Source organism: Rhododendron vialii, chromosome 8a, assembly GCF_030253575.1.
Source record: "Rhododendron vialii isolate Sample 1 chromosome 8a, ASM3025357v1".
Taxonomy (NCBI): domain Eukaryota; kingdom Viridiplantae; phylum Streptophyta; class Magnoliopsida; order Ericales; family Ericaceae; genus Rhododendron; species Rhododendron vialii.
The window spans coordinates 5,469,807-5,489,322 of record NC_080564.1 but is presented as its reverse complement, the minus strand read 5'-3'; the positions used below and the strand labels follow the sequence as shown (position 1 = coordinate 5,489,322).

Here is a 19,516-nt window from a genome sequence, read left to right as displayed (position 1 = left end):
AGCCCAAAGCGGCGGCCTCTTGAGCCTTTCCTTTGGGCTAGCCCTGAATGTGTCCCAAATGACCACTCTGAACCCCAATTACATGCAATAGACAATATGTAAGAGAACACCTCCTCAATCAAATAGACGAATAATCAAAACTGGTGATGGGTTAAGGAGGTGTTCCTCTAATCTTGTGATTGCAAAGAGAAAAAAAATCAAATGTTAGCGCCAATCACTCCTGCATCAATAATTTGGTCTTGTTTGGGGAAGAAGAGGTCGGGTCTCTATCCTAGAGCAAATTCAGATTTGTGACCTTGGGACAGCAGCCCCCCTCCCTCCCTCGAGGACGCGGGGGACTGCTGTCCTCGAGGGGACAGCAGCGTGCTGCTGTCTCAATTTTGGAGCCCATCCCGGTCTCGCTTCGATGATCTGAATCGTTCACTTTGTAGAGCTCGTCGAGTAGAACAACTATGCAAAAAATTAGCTTAATTGGATATCATTAAATACCTTATCGGAGCCCATATAACTCTCAGTCCATGGGTTACAGTGGATTTGATCCAGTGTTTCGGATCCATTCTTTTTAAGATAAAAAAGTTCCGATCAAGTACTTAATGATATCCAATTAAGCTGATTTTTTGCATAGTTGTTCTACTCGACGAGCTCTACAAAGTGAACGATTCAGATCATCGAAGCGAGACCGAGATGGGCCCCAAAATGAGATGCAGCAGCACGCTGCTGTCCCCTTGGGGACAGCAGCCCCCCTCCCTCCCTCGATCGGGCACCCAAACTAGTGAGAACTAGAATGAAAGGTAAAGAAGGTTCAAAAAAGAAAAAGAAATGTAAAAGGTAAAGCGGAACACAGTCTGAGAGGAGAGAGAAGAATCTTAGGGTAAAATTGTCATATTCAGAAAACTGTCGTGGCCCTAACGTAGTGAATTGTGGCATTATCGCCGCTCATTTTAAAAACATTGTCTTATAGAACTAAATGAGATCTATTAAACAAGATTCATTTTAGATATAAAATTCGTTATCAATTTAAAGATATAACTAATTTTTTATCCAATTAGAATTAAACGATGGACTATTAAATCCGGACGGAGGAAGTACATAATATTGCAGGATTGTGATTTTCGCACTCCAAAAATCGATGGAGGGGCTCCGAAATTGAACTGTATTGATACACAAAATGACATCATTTTGGAGCCTCCCCGTCAATTTTGAAGTGTTAAAATCAATTTCCAATATTGCGGAAAATATTTTATAGGTGTCCCCGTTCCACAACACGTTCTTTAAAATATACTCCTTACTCCGTAAATACTTATTCACATTTTCAAATTAAAAAATACTAATATAAATAAAAAATAATTTTTTAATTTTTTTTTCATCGTTCAAAAGATTTCAATGAAATCTACCTATCAAACAAAACCCATATGACTAGAAAAATTATTTGCTTAAACACATTATTTTTGAGCTTGAATTTATCTTCTTAGTAAAGAGAAACTTTTGTGTATCCTGGGGATACCAAGCCCATTGGTCTCCCTTCGGTCCGTTTCTCTCTTTTACAGCCATTTTCAGATCACATTTTGTTGATCGGGTCCGTTTATTTTGTAGAGTTCGGTGAGAACATTATTCATACAAAAAATAGAGTTCATTGGACTTTATTTGATACATGATCAACACACGTGAATATTGAAGAAAATCAAAACTGGGTCAAAAAACACACTGAATCAGAACACAATTTTGTTTGTTTTGCGATTTTAATATGTTCCGATCATGTATCAAATAAAAGTTCGATAAAAGCAATTTTTGGTATGAATAAGATTCTCATCGAACTCTACAAAATGAACGGTGTCGATCATCAAAATGTAATCAAAAAATGACCGAAAAAAGAGAAACAAATCAAAGGAATACCAAAAGGCTTGGTATCCCCTGAATACACAAAAGTTTCTCCTTGGTAAAAAATAAGTACTCCGTATAATAATTTAGGTTCTGGAACGGGACCCGCCCCCGGCTCCCTCGTTCGTAATGCCAACACGTTGCCGCGCATCGTAACAATTGCTGGACCAAATGTCGGTACCGCGCACTGCGGACAACGATGCGCCCACGCAATACAAATTCATTAAAGGAAAGGAATTAATCACTCTTTCAAAACGGAGCAGTAGTCTGAGTTCACAGAGATTTTAGAGGGAGAGAGAGAGAGAGAGAGAGAGAGAGAGAGAGAGAGAGAGAGAGAGAGACGGTTATACGAAGATCGATCAATGGAGGGCGGAGCAGCGGAATCGTCGCAGACTCGGATAATGGTGGGAGTGAACGAGTCGACGATAAAGGGATACCCTCATGCTTCCATTAGCAGCAAAGGAGCTTTCGAATGGACTCTCAGTAAGATCGTTCGCGCCAACACCTCCGCCTTCACTCTCCTCTTCCTCCACGTCCAAGTCCCCGACCAAGACGGTTCTCTCTCTCTCTCTCTCTCTCTCTCTCTCTCTCAACATATGTACAAATTACAATACACTGTTGCATGAATGAGGGCGTCTGGATCTTTGATTTCTTCGCTTGTTAGGGTTGGTTAATTGAATTTGGTTTAAGGTCTACGTACGTGTTAAGTATTTGCACTTTAGATTATGTTGTGGCGTTCAATTAATAATGGGCACGCGGAACAATCTGAACTGTGAATTTATGGATCACCATTTTCGCTTGTCGATTGGACTGAAATTTCACATTCAACGAGCGGCCGTCGTTGCCCCTTTTGTGTTAAAAAACGAAGAATATAATAATACGAGTTCTCAGGCCCTGTTCATCCTAAATTATTGTTTTGATACTTTTTTTTCCTTTAGATTCGCGTTAATTTTTTTGGATTGACCATTCCTCTTGACGATAGGAATTAGAGAAGTATTAAGTTGAAAAAAGTTCTCATGTCACGACACTAATTGAAGACTTCAATTTCTGTTCGCATTTAGTGAATTCTTTTTGCTTTTGGTTCGTAAGTTCTAATTTTTACTCCTCGACGAATGATTAGCTCAAAAATTATGGCGAAAGGCTAAATAAAAAATTAGGAAAAGGAAATGATACAGAAAAATACCAGAGCGATAATTTAGGAATAACTCAGCCTCAGTGTGGAGAAGTGTTTGTATGTATTTCGCTCGTATCTGTGGAATGATTTGTAATATCTAGGTCATGACATTTCTCTACATTCCGATTGCCGGTAGAGGAGAAGAAATCTCAGAAATTTCAACGGTATAATCGTTTTTTTCATACTCTTAAGATTTGGCGCTGATAAGCATATTGGACAACTAGGCTCGTTGACTAACACACACAGTAACTCTCGTATTTAGCTAGCAAACATTGTGGAGTTTGCATCTTACTCATCAACATTCATTCCGAGTGTATTCATGAACAAGGGTGAGAATGGTCTTGCTGCAGGCCATTGATTGCTAAATCTGACCCCACAGATAGGAAAGGATCTCAATGTGTTTAAGACGATTACCTACAGACCTGTTTCCCCCACATACCTAACCTGGCTCGACCTTTTGTACAATCATCTAGCAATCATTATTCTTATTGTATGTATTGTCACCTTTCCTTCATGTTGTCTATTTCATCATGAATTCCATACATCTGCATGTCGAGACAGCTCTTATTTTCTTGTTTCTCTTACCAGCTGATGGTTCTTCTTTAATGTGTTTTGGCTAGGTTTTGACGATATGGATAGTATATATGCGTCTCCTGATGATTTTAAGAAGTTGAACCACCGGAACAAGATAAGAGGACTCCATTTGCTTGAGTACTTTGTCAACAGATGTCATGAGATTGGGGTACTGAGAAATTGTCTTAAATGCTTACATGCCTCTTTCTCTCCTTGTCGCATGTTCACGCACACTAGGTGGTGTAACGTTCCGTACAAATTACAAATTTACAATGCCTTATTGGTTGTCGTGATGCTGAAAATATTGTAGGTTCCTTGTGAAGCATGGATCAAGAAAGGTGATCCAAAGGAAGTAATCTGCCATGAGGTCAACCGAGTCCAGCCTGATTTGCTGGTTGTGGGAAGCAGGGGTCTTGGCCCTTTCCAAAGGTATGTTCAAGTTTTCTTACGAATCTAATGTTGATGCTTGATGTTTTTTTGGACATTATTTCCTAACTTCTCATGTAAATTAATTCACCGAGGAAGACGGACTTGATGACACCCCCCCCCCCCCCCCCCCCCCCCCCCCACTCTCTCTCTCTCTCGCTATATCAATTAACACTTTTGTATGCTTCTGCTTTTTCGAAATATCGATTCATCTTCTAGGACAGGAAACTACCGTACAGTTATAGTTATGTTTAAACCCCAGATTTCTAAGCAATTATGCATCTGAAATCTGGTTTGCAGGGTTTTTGTAGGCACTGTGAGTGAATTTTGCGCGAAGCATGCTGAGTGCCCTGTCATCACGATCAAGCGCAAGGTTGATGAGGCTCCTCAGGACCCAATCGATGACTAATTGTACTGGATGTGCTTTGATACATTTAGTTCTTCCAATAGAACTGGAACGTTTGCCTGTAAATAAATTACATATGAACTTCTTCCCTTTTTGTTCTTCAATGTCTCTCTGTGGCTTTGACCATAGTAAACTCAGTTTCCATCATTTTGTGCACCAGGTTTGGAGGTACATTTGGAGTTTGTTTTCGCACTGAAAAAAAAGGAAAAATATAGTAGTTGATTTTGCATTCGTTAGTCCTTATTTCTAACCAGCCAATGTGTTGAAAATTTGCCTGGCCCTGTAGAGATGTTAGTTTTGCTTTTGAAACGAAATCTGGTTCAACTATTTGTCAGGCTATGCAAGTTTATTGCATTTGTCAGAATGTGGAGTCTTGTGCAGCTGTGCTTATACTGGCACATGCTTATCTAATGCTCAAAAGCATTTAGCTGATTCACAAAAACCCCCATCATAATTCCTCCAACTGGAGTGTGAGATCAGTCGGGATATTGATTCAGTCTGGGTTAAGCTGTGTTTAGATGTCAGGTTTGTGGAGGAATTATGTGAGAGCAAAAGAAAATAAGGTACAAATCCAAGCTGTGTTTCCCTTTCTCTTCCTTCCAAAAATCTATCACAAATTCATAACCCAAATACAGCTTATCGAAATTGAATGCCTAGGCCCTAGACATGCTGAATGTGGACCATGAGATCGGCTGCTCAAGCCATCTCTACTTGATACAGGACTTATTCCATGATGATTTCATAATTCCTCATTTACTGAGGTTTTCTTTCTACCAACGCCACAAAACTAGGCATAAGGAATCAGATTAACTGGGCCACTGAAGCCATATATAACAATCCATGAAAACCCACCAATATTCACATGAAACATATCCAAAATTTGGCCGAATTAAGAGACTAATAAATAAAGATCACAACTAACAATTCAATTGAGAGAGAGAGAGAGAGAGAGAGAGAGAGAGAGAGAGAGAGAGAGAGTCACTGATTTTGATTACCATCATAGGCAAGTACAAGCAGCTTTCTTACAAGACAGCAAACAAAAGCAACTGATTACCATCATAGGCAAGTACAAGCAGCTTTCTTACAAGACAGCAAACAAAAGCAACGGACCGAAAGGATATACCCTAGTAACTCCAAAGAGAGTTTTCTTCTCCTACATTCTTTGATACAACCACCATAACTATGAACAAAACATTGACATATATTCCTAAGCAAAAAGAGTGGGACACCAACCATCACGCAGACAAAAAAATTGGGCTCCACATTGAACTTACTCACTCCATTTTAGCTGTTGTAGACTAGGTCACTGTATTTACCACCTCCAAAAGCCCTTTCATCTCAACTTCCAACTTAGATTGATCCTCAGGTAACATATTCCCATAAGACTTCTCCAGCATCGAGGTCATCAGCTCAAGCTTTTCCTTAACAGTGAAGAGAACTCGAGATGCATCATCAACTGGGTTTTCGCCTCCCTCCTTATAAGAAGGAGAAGCTACTTTCTCATAGCCATCCAAAGAATATCTGAGCCGATAACTAACCTTAGCAGGTCCAAAGGGGCTCGCCTTGATAGATGCATTGAATGCTTCTTCCGCATCAGAGCTTTTCATGAAAACAACCATAGCACAGCTGCAATTATAAAGCACCTCTGTTTCTTTCTCATTCAAAGCCCCAAACTTGCTAAACACTGCCTTGAGGTCATTTCTTGAAGGCAAAGAGAAGCCAGAGGGAAACGTCACCGTAAGGGTCACAGGCATGGTAGCAGCTTCACCGTCTTTCTTATTATTAACCGTCTCCTTCTTCCTCTTCTTCCTCAACTCCCCACCATCTTTCTCAAGCTTTTTCACACCCGATAGTTCTTGTTCCTTCTTTCCATTTCTTTTTCGTGGAGTTTTAGATTCAGGAATCTGAGTGTCATGTCCAGAGCTCAGCAACTTTCTCTTTCTACCAGGTTGACCCCTGTGGAAAATCTTGTACTTTGACCCATTTAAGTATAGAGCACTACGGAACTCAGAAATAAACTCCAAAAATATATCAACTGCACTTTTCTCCTTCAACTGTAGAGGGTTAGTAGCTGCAGACCTTACTTCAGTTACTACTTTCTTTGTATCAGCATTGAGTTTGACAGTGTCTATAATCTTCTTCTGATCTTCTCTTGGAGGGTTAGGAGTAGAGATAGCAACTGAGTCAACCTTGGTTTCATCACTACAGTTCACAACAGGAGGTGATCCGATGAGTTGACCAGCCGCACTGATCATCCGCGCCCCAATTCGAGCAACTTTAGCAATTTTCTCGGATCCTGCATCTACAGAGTCCTTCTCGGTGCTTGAGTTTCTTACCCCCCTCTTTAGACTTGTAAAAGAAGGTGATCCAATGATTTGACCAGCCGCACTGATCATCCGCTCCCCAACTCGAGCAACTTTAGCAATTTTCTCGAATTCTGCATCTAAAGAGTCCTTCTTGGTGCTTGAGTTTCTTCCCCCCTTCTTTAGACCTGCAAAAGGAGGTGATAAGTATCTGCTCTTCTTTCTTTCCCTCGATGCCAAACCCTTCTCAGTTTCTTCTTTGGGGATGCTATCATCCTTCCCGACACTCAAAGCATTGTCTCCCTCCGCATCACCATTTTTAGCACTCTCAACTTCCTTCTCTGCAGGTTTCTCAGATCCTTGTGTCTCCGGTTTCTTTCTTCTTGCCCTCTTCCTCACAGAAACCAAACCCTTCTCAGTTTCTTCTTTGGCATTCGTATCCTCATCCCCAATACTAGACACACCGCCCTTCTTCTTAATTCCTTCTTCACCCCCACCACCATTTTTCTGTCTCGGAACTTTCTTCTCGGAAGATTCTTGAGTCTCCACCCTCTTCTTTCTACCCCTCTTGATCCCTGAGGCCAAACCCTTCTCAGTTTCTTCTTTGGCATCTGTATCTTCGTTCCCAACAGTAGACACACCGTCTTTAGATTCTTCTTCCCCCTCACCAGCACCATTTTTGGCTCTCCGAACTTTATTCACTTGCGATTTAACAGAGCCTTCAGTCTCCGACCTCTTCCGTCTCCCCCTCTTCTTCCCTGATGGAGAACTCAAATCAACACCATCCTGACTTACAACTTCATCACTGCTCTTCACTTTTTCCTTTCCAGATGTTTTCACCAATTTGCCTGGTGTTGTTACATCCTTGACCAAACTCCCCATTTCGTTATCAGGTTTTACAACCATGTCTTCTTCAATAAGTTCAGCAACAGCTTTCTTCTTCCTTCTTTCATAGAGCTTGTCATCCATTAATCCCGAGCATTTCTGCAGCAACGATTGATCAGCTTGACCTAATCCTGGATGCATTGGTGATGAAATCCATACTTCTTCCACAGGACCTCCAAAAGGAACTTGCACCACACCACTGAAATCTTTTACATCTGTTACTCCAACATTCCTACTCTTGTCTTCCAGGCCTTCAATAGACACAGGTTCATAGAACAAAGGCAGTTTGTGACCTCCCTTTGCTCGATAAAATGCCGCAAGGGAATTCCTCAACACCGTAAACTCAGGCAAACTGGTGTTAGAAACACCCTTAGCGATAGACCTCAGCGTTGAAAGCAATTCTGATTGTCCATTAAGAAAAATTAAAAGTTTATTTACATCACAGTCAGGCACAAGTACTCCTTCCTTGATTCCAGCATTCATCGCCACATCTCTCTCAAACCCAACTCGATCTTTGTCAGATATGCAATAGCAAGTCATCTTGAACTCCACAAGCTTACGTATCTCATCTATGGCATTCTGCACAGCATTTACAAAGCTCTTAGAATTACTTTGGCCCGACATTTCTTCAAAATCCTCTGCAAAGGGTTTTAACTGAGATGGGGAGCACCAAGAGAAAGACTCGTCCCCAAAGTAAGCAACAAGCAGCTTTCCCCCTTGACTATACTTTCTAGCATACTCTGACGCATCTGTAGGATCGTAAATTCGTCCAGGCCACCAAGGGTGACTCCTAATTTTGCCCCACACGAAGTCACCCACCGAATACTCATGTTCTTCATCCCCGGCATCCTCTTCTACTTCACCATTATTTTCTACTTCATTATGACTGGCATTGAATTTTCTATTACCCTCAGAACCAGGAATTTTCATAACCTCCTCACCTGGGGTTCCCTCATTTTCAGCCACAGAACCTTTGTTATCATCATACCCACAATTTTCGCCTTTCTCATTTACACTGTCCAACGAGCCGTGAACTTCCACACCAACAGAAACACCATCTTGGTTCAACCCGATTTCCTCATAAGAACCATCTCCATTCATCAGAGTTGAATCTCCATTGGACAAACCTTCTACCGCAGCACCCCCTGTCTCTTTAGCATCTCCAATAAACCCGCCATCACCACCATTAGTCGACACGAAGCTCTTCTCAACACAAATTTCGGTCTCCACAACCCTAGCTTCAATAACAACTCCACCATCACCACCCACACAAACATCATCCTTTACACCCTCGACGCCGTCAACAGAAACCCTAGCCCCATTCTCCTGAGGTTGAACAGCTGACTCCAAGGTCTCAGTTAGGGTTTCTGCTTCCTCTGTTCCCATTTTTGGAACAGAAACCCTAGTCCCATTCTCCCGAGCTTCAACAGCTGACTCCAAGGTCTCACTTAGGGTTTCTCTTTCCTCCGTTCCCATTTTTGGAACACAAACCCTAGCCCCATTCTCTTGAGCCTCCACAGCTGACTCCAAGGTCTCAGTTAGGGTTTCTCTTTCCTCTGTTCCCATATTTGGGAAAACGATTTCTAAGAATCGCGGAGAGTTCACACCTGTAATAACGGAAATACAAAAACAGGGAAAGGAAACAAAAATATATCAACAATCAACCCAATCCCGCGAGGGTTTTACGCCGTCGGCGCGGAAGAAAATGAGACGACACATAATACATATCCATATATACGTACGTGTCGGTTAGAATAAAGCCAAACCATATACAGTAACGAAACCACATGGCCTGAGGAAAATTAGACCCCAAACATAAAAATGATGAACGAAGAAGAACTGCAGAGTAAAAATGGAGTGGAGTACCTGAAGCTTCGGCAGTGGAGGTCTAATTTCTATACCATTTTCCCGAGAATCTCTGTGAAAATCCTTGTAGAGAGAGAGAGTGTGTGTGTGCTGTGTATGTATTTGTTTCTAGAGAGAGAAATTAGTACTCCCATTATTACCTCCTGAAATAGAGTTTTGTCCTTTTACCTTCTCGGCGGTTAACCATGCCCACTGCACCGTCCAGTTCGGGTATGCATTTGAAAATTTTGATCCGTTCATTTTTTATTTTTTATTGGGATTGCAATGTGTGGTTTATGATTGGCATGCACGTAAATTCAGGTTGATGGGATATTATCAAATGGAGTATTCAATCCGAACATAGAAAAGATTTAAATTTGACGATCTTCTCCTCTCTTTTTTTTTTTTTTTTTTTTCAAGATAAATCTATTGGAATCAAAATTATTTCTTGTATAAAAACATCGTACATTAGTTTTACGAAATGAACCGTTCGAATCATTCAAGAAGACAGGGGTGGTATCCAGGTAGTCAGATAGCATGGTGTAGCCCAAATCGTCTACCACGGAGGGAGAAGTTGTACTCTTTTTTCACATTCGGTGACATTTGGTTATCCGTTGTTTCATTGTTGTTCTCTTTCCTCTCTTCTTTTGTGACATGTTGGGAACACGCCTTTCGGTCCTCTCCAAATACTCTTCTCTCACAAGCAGTAGGCTTCACACATTTACGAGTTCTACTGCTTGTAAGAGAGGAGTGCCTGGAGAATAACCGAAAGACATATCTGTAGCATGATTGTTATACTCCAGAGACAGGTAGCAATAATTCCTGTTTAATAGCCCAAGAAAACTGCTTGGCCGAAGCAGGTGCTTGTATGAAATTCAGCAACCTTGTCTGATTGAGGGATCTGGTGATTATTTTACTGCAACCCCGGAAAGATTAGTCCGGTTGGTTTGTGAATTTGCTTGTCGTACAATTTTTTAGGATTCAATTCTTTGAATCAGGCCGTATGAAAGTAATTTCCTGTGAACTCCTTAATCTAGATGTAGATGGTCTACATTTGATTGAACTGGATACAAGATTAATCGTGGTACGCGTATGCTGATCTGGGCACCCGAACCGTTGGAAGAATGAATTATGGTGCTGCGAGAATATTTTGTGGGTTTATATAATCCCACAAAGTCCACTCGCTCACACAGACTCACACTATTGTTTTTGTCTTTCTCTAGAAAAAAGAAAACAAGTAAATCTACAAGGAAAATAATTATTTTCCCCTAATTTGTTATTAGAAATGAAGTCCATGCCTACTGGGCAACCGTATGCTTCGGCCCGCATTGAATGCCGGGCCACTCGTTGAAGATAAAAGTACATCAAATCCATATGAAGTTTTATCATGAGCGGATTGTATTCATTGAGCAAATATAGGTTCGATTAAGATTTGTTTCTCCGGAGTACCAAAGGCAAGCATGACATCATTATGAACATAAAGTCCCAAGGTATGGAATCCCAAAAAGAGGCTGGCCCAACTTAAGTTAAATGGGATACCATAGCTTCTTTATGGTCTAACATTCTTGCCAATACATTATTCTCATTCTGTTTTTTCATGAAATTGAATACAATATTCAATAAAAAGGAGACCGGAAATGAAAGTCTCTTTCTCCCATCCACTCGCCATCTCATTGTCAGAACAAAAATTTCGGATGGATTGATATGGAAATGTTTGGTACATGAAACTACAATCTGATAGATATACATTGAAATAGGTAAATCTTATAGAGATAGAAATTAAAATGAATTGAATTTTGTAAGCCGAACTCTGGAATCACAACGCCATTTGGATAATCGTGGATCGATTGACCATCCTGTCCGGACGGGAGTCAAGATGGCCGTCCAGGGACCTGAGCGAAGGGATAATGCCTGTATAGCAGCCGGAATAGGGTAAAATGAAAGGCCTCTGCTTCTGCTCGATCAAACGTAATCTCTACTGATGTTAGTGAAACTGAATCCCCTGGCTATGGAACTATGGATTGGGCAATTCTTCCATCCACTCGCTAGCTCAGTCAGTACCAAATTAATAGAGAAGATGAGATTATTTGGTTCTCTTACTAAAGGCGCTTATACTGCTACCTCTGCTAGTCTCCTTGGCAGGCCATTAAGGAAATTAACTCTCAGGGGCAATGGTCTCATCTAATTTAATTGGTATCCAGATATCTTTAGATGGAACTCCAAGGAATTGGCACGGTGGTCAACTATTGGAACTTAGGGTTCGGTTTCTTTTAGGTCATAGATTAGAAATCTTTTAGGTACTATCAACTTTTACGAAGCCAATTCATATGGCGCATTGTCCCAACTCTTAAGCAGCGAATGTAAGCATTTTCCTTTCATCAAATTGTAACGAAACCCCGAGTTCAGTTTTGCTAATTGGTGAATAAAACTTTTCCCATTGTACCAAACAGTACTAATTTGCTCAACAATGCCAGAGAAGCTCTAGGGGCAGGGCTAGGTCTGGTCTTTGGGATATCAAGTAAAGAGCCTAGTTTAATTGGATATATAGTGGGCAATGCCTGTTCAAAGTCAATTTACCATAAATAACCACTACAAGCAATGGAAATTGATTATTATAAGTGCAAAAAATACACAGAAATGTAAACACTCTCTAAAGCCATATATATGGTTACAAAACTTATGACTTCCCGCCTTTTTCATTTGAGTGACCTCTTGCATGGCCAAATGGGCTTGGGTGTACACCGCTGCGCACTACAAACTTTAGGCCGCAAGTATTCTTGCCTTCTTGCCCTTCTGCAAATTCAAAAGGATCGATAACTACTTTGATTTCATTGGTAAGTAATATACCGTATTCACTACCAAGTAATTCATCAAGGATTTCTTGGAAAGCAATCATATCAACAAATACAAATAAAAAAGTTATTTCGCGTGTCTGCATTAAACAGCCAAAAACTATTCCGCTCACGGGATCCCAATGTCAATTTCTCAGCTGCCGACAACAGAGACGAGGCGTCATTTGGCGCCATTGCTGGCCGCCAGAGCCACTGTCGGGAATTTTATCGTTTCTTGTATGTTTCCTGCAGTTCAATCTCTTACACTTATGAGCTATGACCATCAGATTATAGATAGATTATTTGATGTAGGGACCTCTCCCACCACATTTTTTTGGTACTGAGTATTTTTTTTTTTTGGTGCTACCTCTCTTAGCTACCACATGTTTGTACAACAAATGTTGTCTGACAAAAAGATTATTGTATCTGACCAAGATCTCAGTGGAGTCTATCGAATCGCCTTAGAACCCTATAGTATTGTTAGAACTTAATTAATAATTTTTCATTCTCTTTAATCTTAGAACTTCTTAAGACCTTCCAAGAAATGGATTCTTTACAAATGGTTAAGAAGATGCACAGAAAAATTGTTAGTACCAATCAGTAATTCGTTTTCCTGAGTGAAAGTTAGTATATATTGTTAGATTAATTAGTACCTTAACTTCCTTACTCTCAGGCCATCCATAGTGGTATAATCAAAAGTCAATTGTTGTTAAAGTTAACAATATTGGTACAAAAAATGGTTCACAATGATATAATTAAACTTAGCAACATCCTTAGAAATAATCAAATTTTGGGCTTTGGATAACTAAAACTAGCAACATTTTTTAATAATCAAAATTTGTGAACCACACACAACATAAGTTAACTGGTTCCAAAATTTATATACACGCGTATTTTAACCAGTATTTTCTTCTTCTCTTCTTCACCTGCTCTATATCTTCTTTACTTCAAGCATAAAATGTTTCTCTTTCTTTTTCTCCAAAAGTGAAACTCGTATTTCTCGATCATCTACAATTTAACCCATCGTTGCTGGATTAAGGTATTTCACTCTTCTTTTCCGTTTCTATTTTAGGCTGCATTCTTATGAACTTAACTTAAACTTAACTTAAATATGAAAATTGTCTTTATTTGAATTTTTTTCGCATTTGTTAGTTTTTGCGCCAAACTTTTATGGGTTATTGATTCGTCATGAAGAGAGGAATCGGAAAAGTCATTTTTTTTATCATTTACCCAAGTATTTTGAGAAATAATCACTTTTTAGCAAAATATAATAATTTTTTCGACTAAAAAGTGGCTATTCCTTTTTTGTTCATCCCCCTATGGTTGAGTAAATGAAGAACCTTGCAAAAAAAAGAAAGGAAGAACCTTGCATTCTTTTCCAAATTCAAGAAGTGGTGGATTTGTGACATAGGCTACATGAATAGGAAGAAAAAAAAAAGTTTCGGTGTTGTTTTGATAGATAACACTAGGAAGAATGTACCATATGTTCGATATATTTTTGCCAAAAAAAAAACGTAATGGAGGAAAGTGAATGGCGGAAAACAGAGAGGGAGAGAGAGATTGTGTGAAATTATAGTGGACCCCTTATTTTGGTTATGGACTAGAAGAGACCATTGTGAACCTCAACATTGTTAAGTTTAGTGACCTCTTAAGTGAATAATCAAAAGCTTTTGTGTCAACTTTTGGTTATCCATTTGTAATTACACCACTATGGATGGCCTTAGTACCTAAGCGCATCTCCTCATGTTGTTGGGTCAAACACCTCTTGGTGTATCTGTATGTATATTTATTTCTTACTTCTTAGGCCATTCACAGTTATATAATCAAAAACCAATTATTGTTAAAGTTAACAATGTTGATGTAAAAGATGACTCACAATAGTATAATCAAACTTGGCAATATTTTTAGAAATAATCAAATTTTGGACTTTGGACAACCAAAACTAGCAACATTTTTTCAATAATCAAAATTTATGAACCTCACATCATATAAGTTAACTATTTCCAAATTTTGTATATATGCGTGTTTCAACTAATATTTTCTTCTTATCTTTTTCGTTTGCTCTATATCTTCTTCACTTCAATCACAAACTGTTTCTCTTCTTCCCCTCCAAAAGTGAAGCTCATATCTTTCGATCATCTACAATTCAACCCATTATTGCCGGATTAAGGTGTTTCACTCATTTTCCTTTTCTATTTTATTCCTTTTTCATTCCTCCCCTACGGTTGAGTATATGAAGAATCTTGCATTTTTTTTCAAATTCAAGAACACATCTGATTTTGTTTTTTTGGAAGATTAAGAGAGTGGTGGATTTGTGATATTAGTTTGGTTAGATAGGCTATAGGAATAGGAAGAAAAAAATTGTTTCGGTGTTGTTTTGATAGAGAACACTATGAAAAACACCATATGTTCGATATATTTTTGCCCAAAAAAAATGTAATGGAGGGAGGTGAATGGCGGGAGAGAGAGAGAGAGAGAGAGAGAGAGAGAGAGAGAGAGAGAGAGAGAGAGAGAGTAAAATTGTAGTGGACCTCTTATTTTGGTTATGAATTAGAAGTGACCATTGTGAACTTCAACATTGTTAAGCTTTGCAACTTCTTAAATGAATAATTAAAAGCTGATGTGTCAACTTTTGATTATCCATTTTTTATTATACCACTATGAATGGCCTTAGTTCTTACCTTTCCTTCTCCCCTCAGCTCTTCCCAGTAAAATGCAGCATGTTTGAATTCTCAAGAAAAGATTTTAGGCTACATTCTTATGAGCTTAACTTAAATTTGTTAATTTTGTCCTTATTTATATTTTTTCACATTTGTTAGTTTTGCGCCAAATTTTTTTGGGTTATTGATTCATCTCAACGAGAGGAATCAGAAAAGTAAAAAAAAAATTACTTTTACCAAAGTATTTTGAGAAATAACAACTCTTTAGCTGAAAAAGTCACTTTTTGCTAAAAAATGGTTATTTATCAAAATACTTGGGAAAAAGTTAAAAAAAATTTACTTTTTCAATTCCCCTCGTTAACACGAATCAATAATCCAAAAAAATTACGATTTTGTATGAAAATCCCTAACATTTGTATATTATAAAGATTCATAACTACATAAAAGTTATGAATTCGAGATTAAAGTTGTGGACTTTTACGCAAAAAATGTTACGTACGGATTCAATTAAAGCAGTTTAAAGGGTGCATATTATACACAATCAAATAAGAATGTGTATCAGAGAAGGCTTTTCCAAGAAAGAGAATTGACGATGCTTACCACATGGAGAAACCCGGGCAGCCATTGGGGTGGGAAGTGAAATTAAGAGAACAACAAACAAAACAAAACACACCTTGCGATCAAACATCTTCCCACCCAAAGAAAAAGAACTGCTAGTGAGGAGATATATATGTCCTATAAACTTGTAAGGATCGATGTACTTTGCTTGCTTGCTTCAGGCCTTCAACTGTGGTCTATATATGGTATTATTTAGATGTATTAATTAGGCGATGACTTTAGATCATGCCAATTTAAGGTCTATAACACGGCTTAATTCCTTGGCGTATCTCACGGGGAACACAAAGACGGGGAACGTGACTGGTAAAAGTCCATCTTGTGGGTCGATCGAGATGCTAGAAGCGGACCAAGATTCAGAGTCATTTTTTCTTTTCAAAGACTAAGAACTTCATTGATAAAATTATATTACCATATACCGTGTGCATCTAGTACAACTGAAAAGAGAAATTGCACACACGAAGACGAATTACACGACCAAATTAAATGAAGGATACATCCAATGATAAAATGATTCGGCGGTCAGATGTTAGAGAGAACCGCATGCAAGATGTCGATGAACAGCTGTCACGGTAGTTCCACTATTGACGAGGCTTCCTTACAGAAACTGACCGATACAAAATGAGTCTAGCACCCCAGGTCAAGAGCTAATTTCCACAGATAGTCATAAACCACCAAGGCAACAAACTATGCTCTACCCCGTTCCAGAAACCTTCTTAAAAAATAAGCAGCTTATTTCATATTTTTAAACTCAAAAATAATGTAAGTGAAAAATAATTTTTTGATTTTTTTTGCACCGATTAAAAGATCTCAATGAGATTTATCAAATAAGATCCATATTGATAGGAAAATTATTTGCGTAAATACATGATTTTTGAGCTTGAAATTACATTTCTTAAAAAATAAATACTTAATTTGCCTTTTGGAGCGGAGCCCGTGTTCAAATCAAAATGTTGCTATTTGGTGGATTGTGGATTGAACATTTCCCGTCTCACCTCACACTAATTTGACCAACACTCCTAGAGAAGCTATGGGGCAGAGCTAAGGGTCTTTTTTGGCTAAATAATCTATTTAGATTATTTTTTTTGTTCTTAATCAAATTTGATAATTCAAAAAGATTTGGGTTTCCAAGTTATTCTTGTACTTTTTAGATTCCTCTCATCATAACGAAGCAATAATCTACAAGAAATTGACAGAAAACTAATAACAAATGCGAAAAAAATAATACAAAAGCTGGCCTCTGGGATATCAATAATCATAATGCCAGTTCTCGGTTATGGCTGTTTGGTTAATGTGAATGCATGTGATTTCTCAAAGCGTTATTGCTCTTTAGGCTACATTTGAATTGTAAGCTTCAAAAAGCCGAACTCTTTTGTGTGATGTGTCACCATAATTTCCATCATTTAGGGATTTTCAACGTATCTTTTTTGTTTTTCGTTAAATTTCCGTTTATTACTTTGTGTTTGGTTGAGTATCAAAGAAGGAAGGAATTTCATGGATCTTGAGTTAAGACAACAACCACATGCAAACAAAAAAATCAAACAACAAACAATGATAACGCAGCGGAATTCTCAAGAGATTAGTTAACGTACTTGATGTAAGACAAGAATTTAGGAGATTTCAATTACTCCCTCCGTCCCTTTTTTAGAGTCCAGTATTCCATTTTGAGTTGTTCTTTATAAGTGTCCATTTTGTAAAGTTAGTGGGTAAAAGTTGGTGAATTTTCCATTTTGCCCATAAAGGTAGATTTCATTTTGAAAAGTTTAGTGAGTAAAAATGTAATGATGATATTTCCATATAAGGTAAGGATGGAAAGTAGAGGTAAAAATTAATGTTAAAGGTGTAATGATGATGTCTTTTTAATAAATTGAAATTACGAAACATGACACTTAAAAGGGGACGGAGGTATGAAAACTTTATTTTATAGGAATTATTCATTTTAGGAATTCCTCTTTTAATGCCACTTTTTTAGGCATATTCCTATTAGTCTTTTAATTTTGTTACTCATATTCCTATTAGTCTTTTAATTTTGTTAGTCTTGGTTTCCAAGTATTATGCCCAAACAAGCGGCATTAAAAGAGGAAGTCCTAAAATAAATCGCTTGAATCATTCAATAAGACCGGGGTGGAATCTAGGTAGTCAGATAGCATGGTGTAGCCCAAATCGTCTATTGCGGAGGGAGAAGTTGTACTCTTTTTTCACATTCGGTGACTTTTGGTTATCCGTTGTTTCATTGTTTTTCTCTTTCCTCTCTTATTTTGTGACATGATGGGACACGCCACTCGGTCCCCCCAAACACTCCTCTTTTCACATCTGCGAGTTTCACTGCTTGTAAGTGAGGAGTGTTTGGGGAGTAACTGAGTGGTATGTCTGTAGCATAATTGTTACAAACTTACAAGAGAGACAGGTAGCAATGATTCTTGTTTAATAGCCCAAGAAAGCGGCGTGGCCGAAGGAGGTGCTTGTATGAAATTCAGCAACCTTGTCCGATTGAGGGATCTGGTGATTATTTTACTGCAACCCCCGAAAGATTAGTCCGGTTGATTTGTGAATTTGCTCGTCGTACAATTTTTTAGAATTCAATTCTTTGAGTCAGACCGTATGTAAGTAATATCCTGTGAACTCCTTAATCTCGATGTAGATGGTCTACATTTGATCGAATTGGATACAGAATTTATCGTGATACGCGTATGCAGACCCGGACACCCGGACCGTTGGAAGAATGAATTATGGTGCTGCGAGAATATTTTTTGGGTTTATATAATCCCACTAAGTCCACTCGCTCATTTTTGTCTTTCTCTAGATAAAAGAAAACAAGTAATCTATAAGGAAAATAATTATTTTCCCCTAATTCGTTATTAGAAATGGATTTTAGTCCTATTATATTTTACGTTGGTGCTCAACAATGTAAACCGAATTGTTTATCTTAATTCTAGAATATTCTTGTATAACATGTACCCATATGATTTCACATGATCCATTCAACTATATATATTTATAAAATGGAGAGATGACAAAGATTGTTTTAATTATGAGTTTGTCACTCTCCAAATTCTTTTGGTGGGGATTATTTTTTCAACGAGCTCTACAAATGGGTTGTTTGAAATACACAGATAGACTCAAAATCAAAATGAGTCCGCAGCTAGCGATCAATGAGTGATACTATCCCATGTCAATTGTCGAAAACTTGAATTTTGATTTCGGTGTCTCCGGTCATTTTGGGGACACCGTAACTTTTGGCATAACAAAACCATTATGAGTATAACCAAAATCTATTACAAGCATAACAAAACCATAGCAAGGCATAACTTATTTGTTATGCCTTGGTTGGGTTTAGTTACGCTTTGGTTGGTTTTTTGGATATTCCTTGGTTATGTCTTGTTTGGGTTCTGTTATGCTTGTAATTGATTTTAATTATACTCCTAATGGTAAAGTTATGCTAAAAATTACGGTGTCCCCAAAATGACCGGGGACACCATAGCATCATCCTAAGTTGTTTCATGGCAAAAAAGCATTCTTTGGATAGAAAATAAAGTCAAAGGATTTTGGGTCCAGTGCAAATGCATGATTTGTATTAAGTGGGAGCTCGAAAGACATATCTACGTACGGATGATGTTATGATGTCCCTGGTCATTTTAGGGACACTGTAATTTTTGGCATAACTTTACCATTATGAGCATAACTAAAATCCATTACAAGCATAACAAAACCCAAACAAGACATAACCAAAAAATATCCAAAAAATCAACCAAAGGCCTTATTATGATTCTGTTATGCTTGTAATGGATTTTGGTTATACTCATAATGGTTTTGTTATGCCAAAAGTTACGATGTCCCCAAAATGACCGGAGACAATGAAGTCATTCCCTCTACATTACTAACGAAAGTATAGCCTATAAGTATGTATGCTTCTCGCTAGA

At 38.4% G+C, this 19,516-nt stretch overlaps 2 protein-coding genes across 3 annotated transcripts; one reads left to right on the top strand and one right to left on the bottom strand.

Annotated features, from left to right (window-relative positions):
- Positions 1-2,044: 2,044 nt before the first annotated feature.
- Positions 2,045-4,693, top strand: LOC131298876 (universal stress protein A-like protein). 2 transcript variants are annotated; one of them, XM_058324376.1, is made up of 5 exons: positions 2,069-2,168; positions 2,199-2,433; positions 3,673-3,794; positions 3,936-4,054; positions 4,352-4,693. In XM_058324376.1, exons 2-5 carry the CDS (start codon positions 2,241-2,243, stop codon positions 4,458-4,460), a joined length of 543 nt encoding a protein of 180 aa, XP_058180359.1. In that variant the 5' UTR covers positions 2,069-2,168; positions 2,199-2,240; the 3' UTR covers positions 4,461-4,693. The 2 variants fall into 2 exon arrangements, with proteins under 2 accessions (XP_058180358.1, XP_058180359.1); XM_058324375.1 differs by having other exon boundaries at positions 2,045-2,433.
- Positions 4,694-5,418: 725 nt separating this feature from the next.
- On the bottom strand, positions 5,419-9,649 carry LOC131298875 (PWWP domain-containing protein 3-like). The gene is made up of 2 exons (XM_058324374.1): positions 9,512-9,649; positions 5,419-9,252 (listed from the first exon to the last, which is right to left on the bottom strand). The coding sequence occupies exon 2, from the start codon at positions 9,209-9,211 to the stop codon at positions 5,756-5,758; it is 3,456 nt and encodes a 1,151-aa protein (XP_058180357.1). The 5' UTR covers positions 9,212-9,252; positions 9,512-9,649; the 3' UTR covers positions 5,419-5,755.
- Between the last annotated feature and the right edge of the window lie 9,867 nt (positions 9,650-19,516).

Coding starts and splice junctions, on each gene's coding strand:
- LOC131298875 (XM_058324374.1), bottom strand. CDS start 9,211: ATGGGAACAGAGGAAAGAGAAACCCTAACTGAGACCTTGGAGTCAGCT.
- LOC131298876 (XM_058324375.1), top strand. CDS start 2,241: ATGGAGGGCGGAGCAGCGGAATCGTCGCAGACTCGGATAATGGTGGGA. Junction 2,434..3,672: donor CCAAGTCCCCGACCAAGACG/GTTCTCTCTCTC, acceptor TGTTTTGGCTAG/GTTTTGACGATATGGATAGT. Junction 4,055..4,351: donor GGTCTTGGCCCTTTCCAAAG/GTATGTTCAAGT, acceptor TCTGGTTTGCAG/GGTTTTTGTAGGCACTGTGA.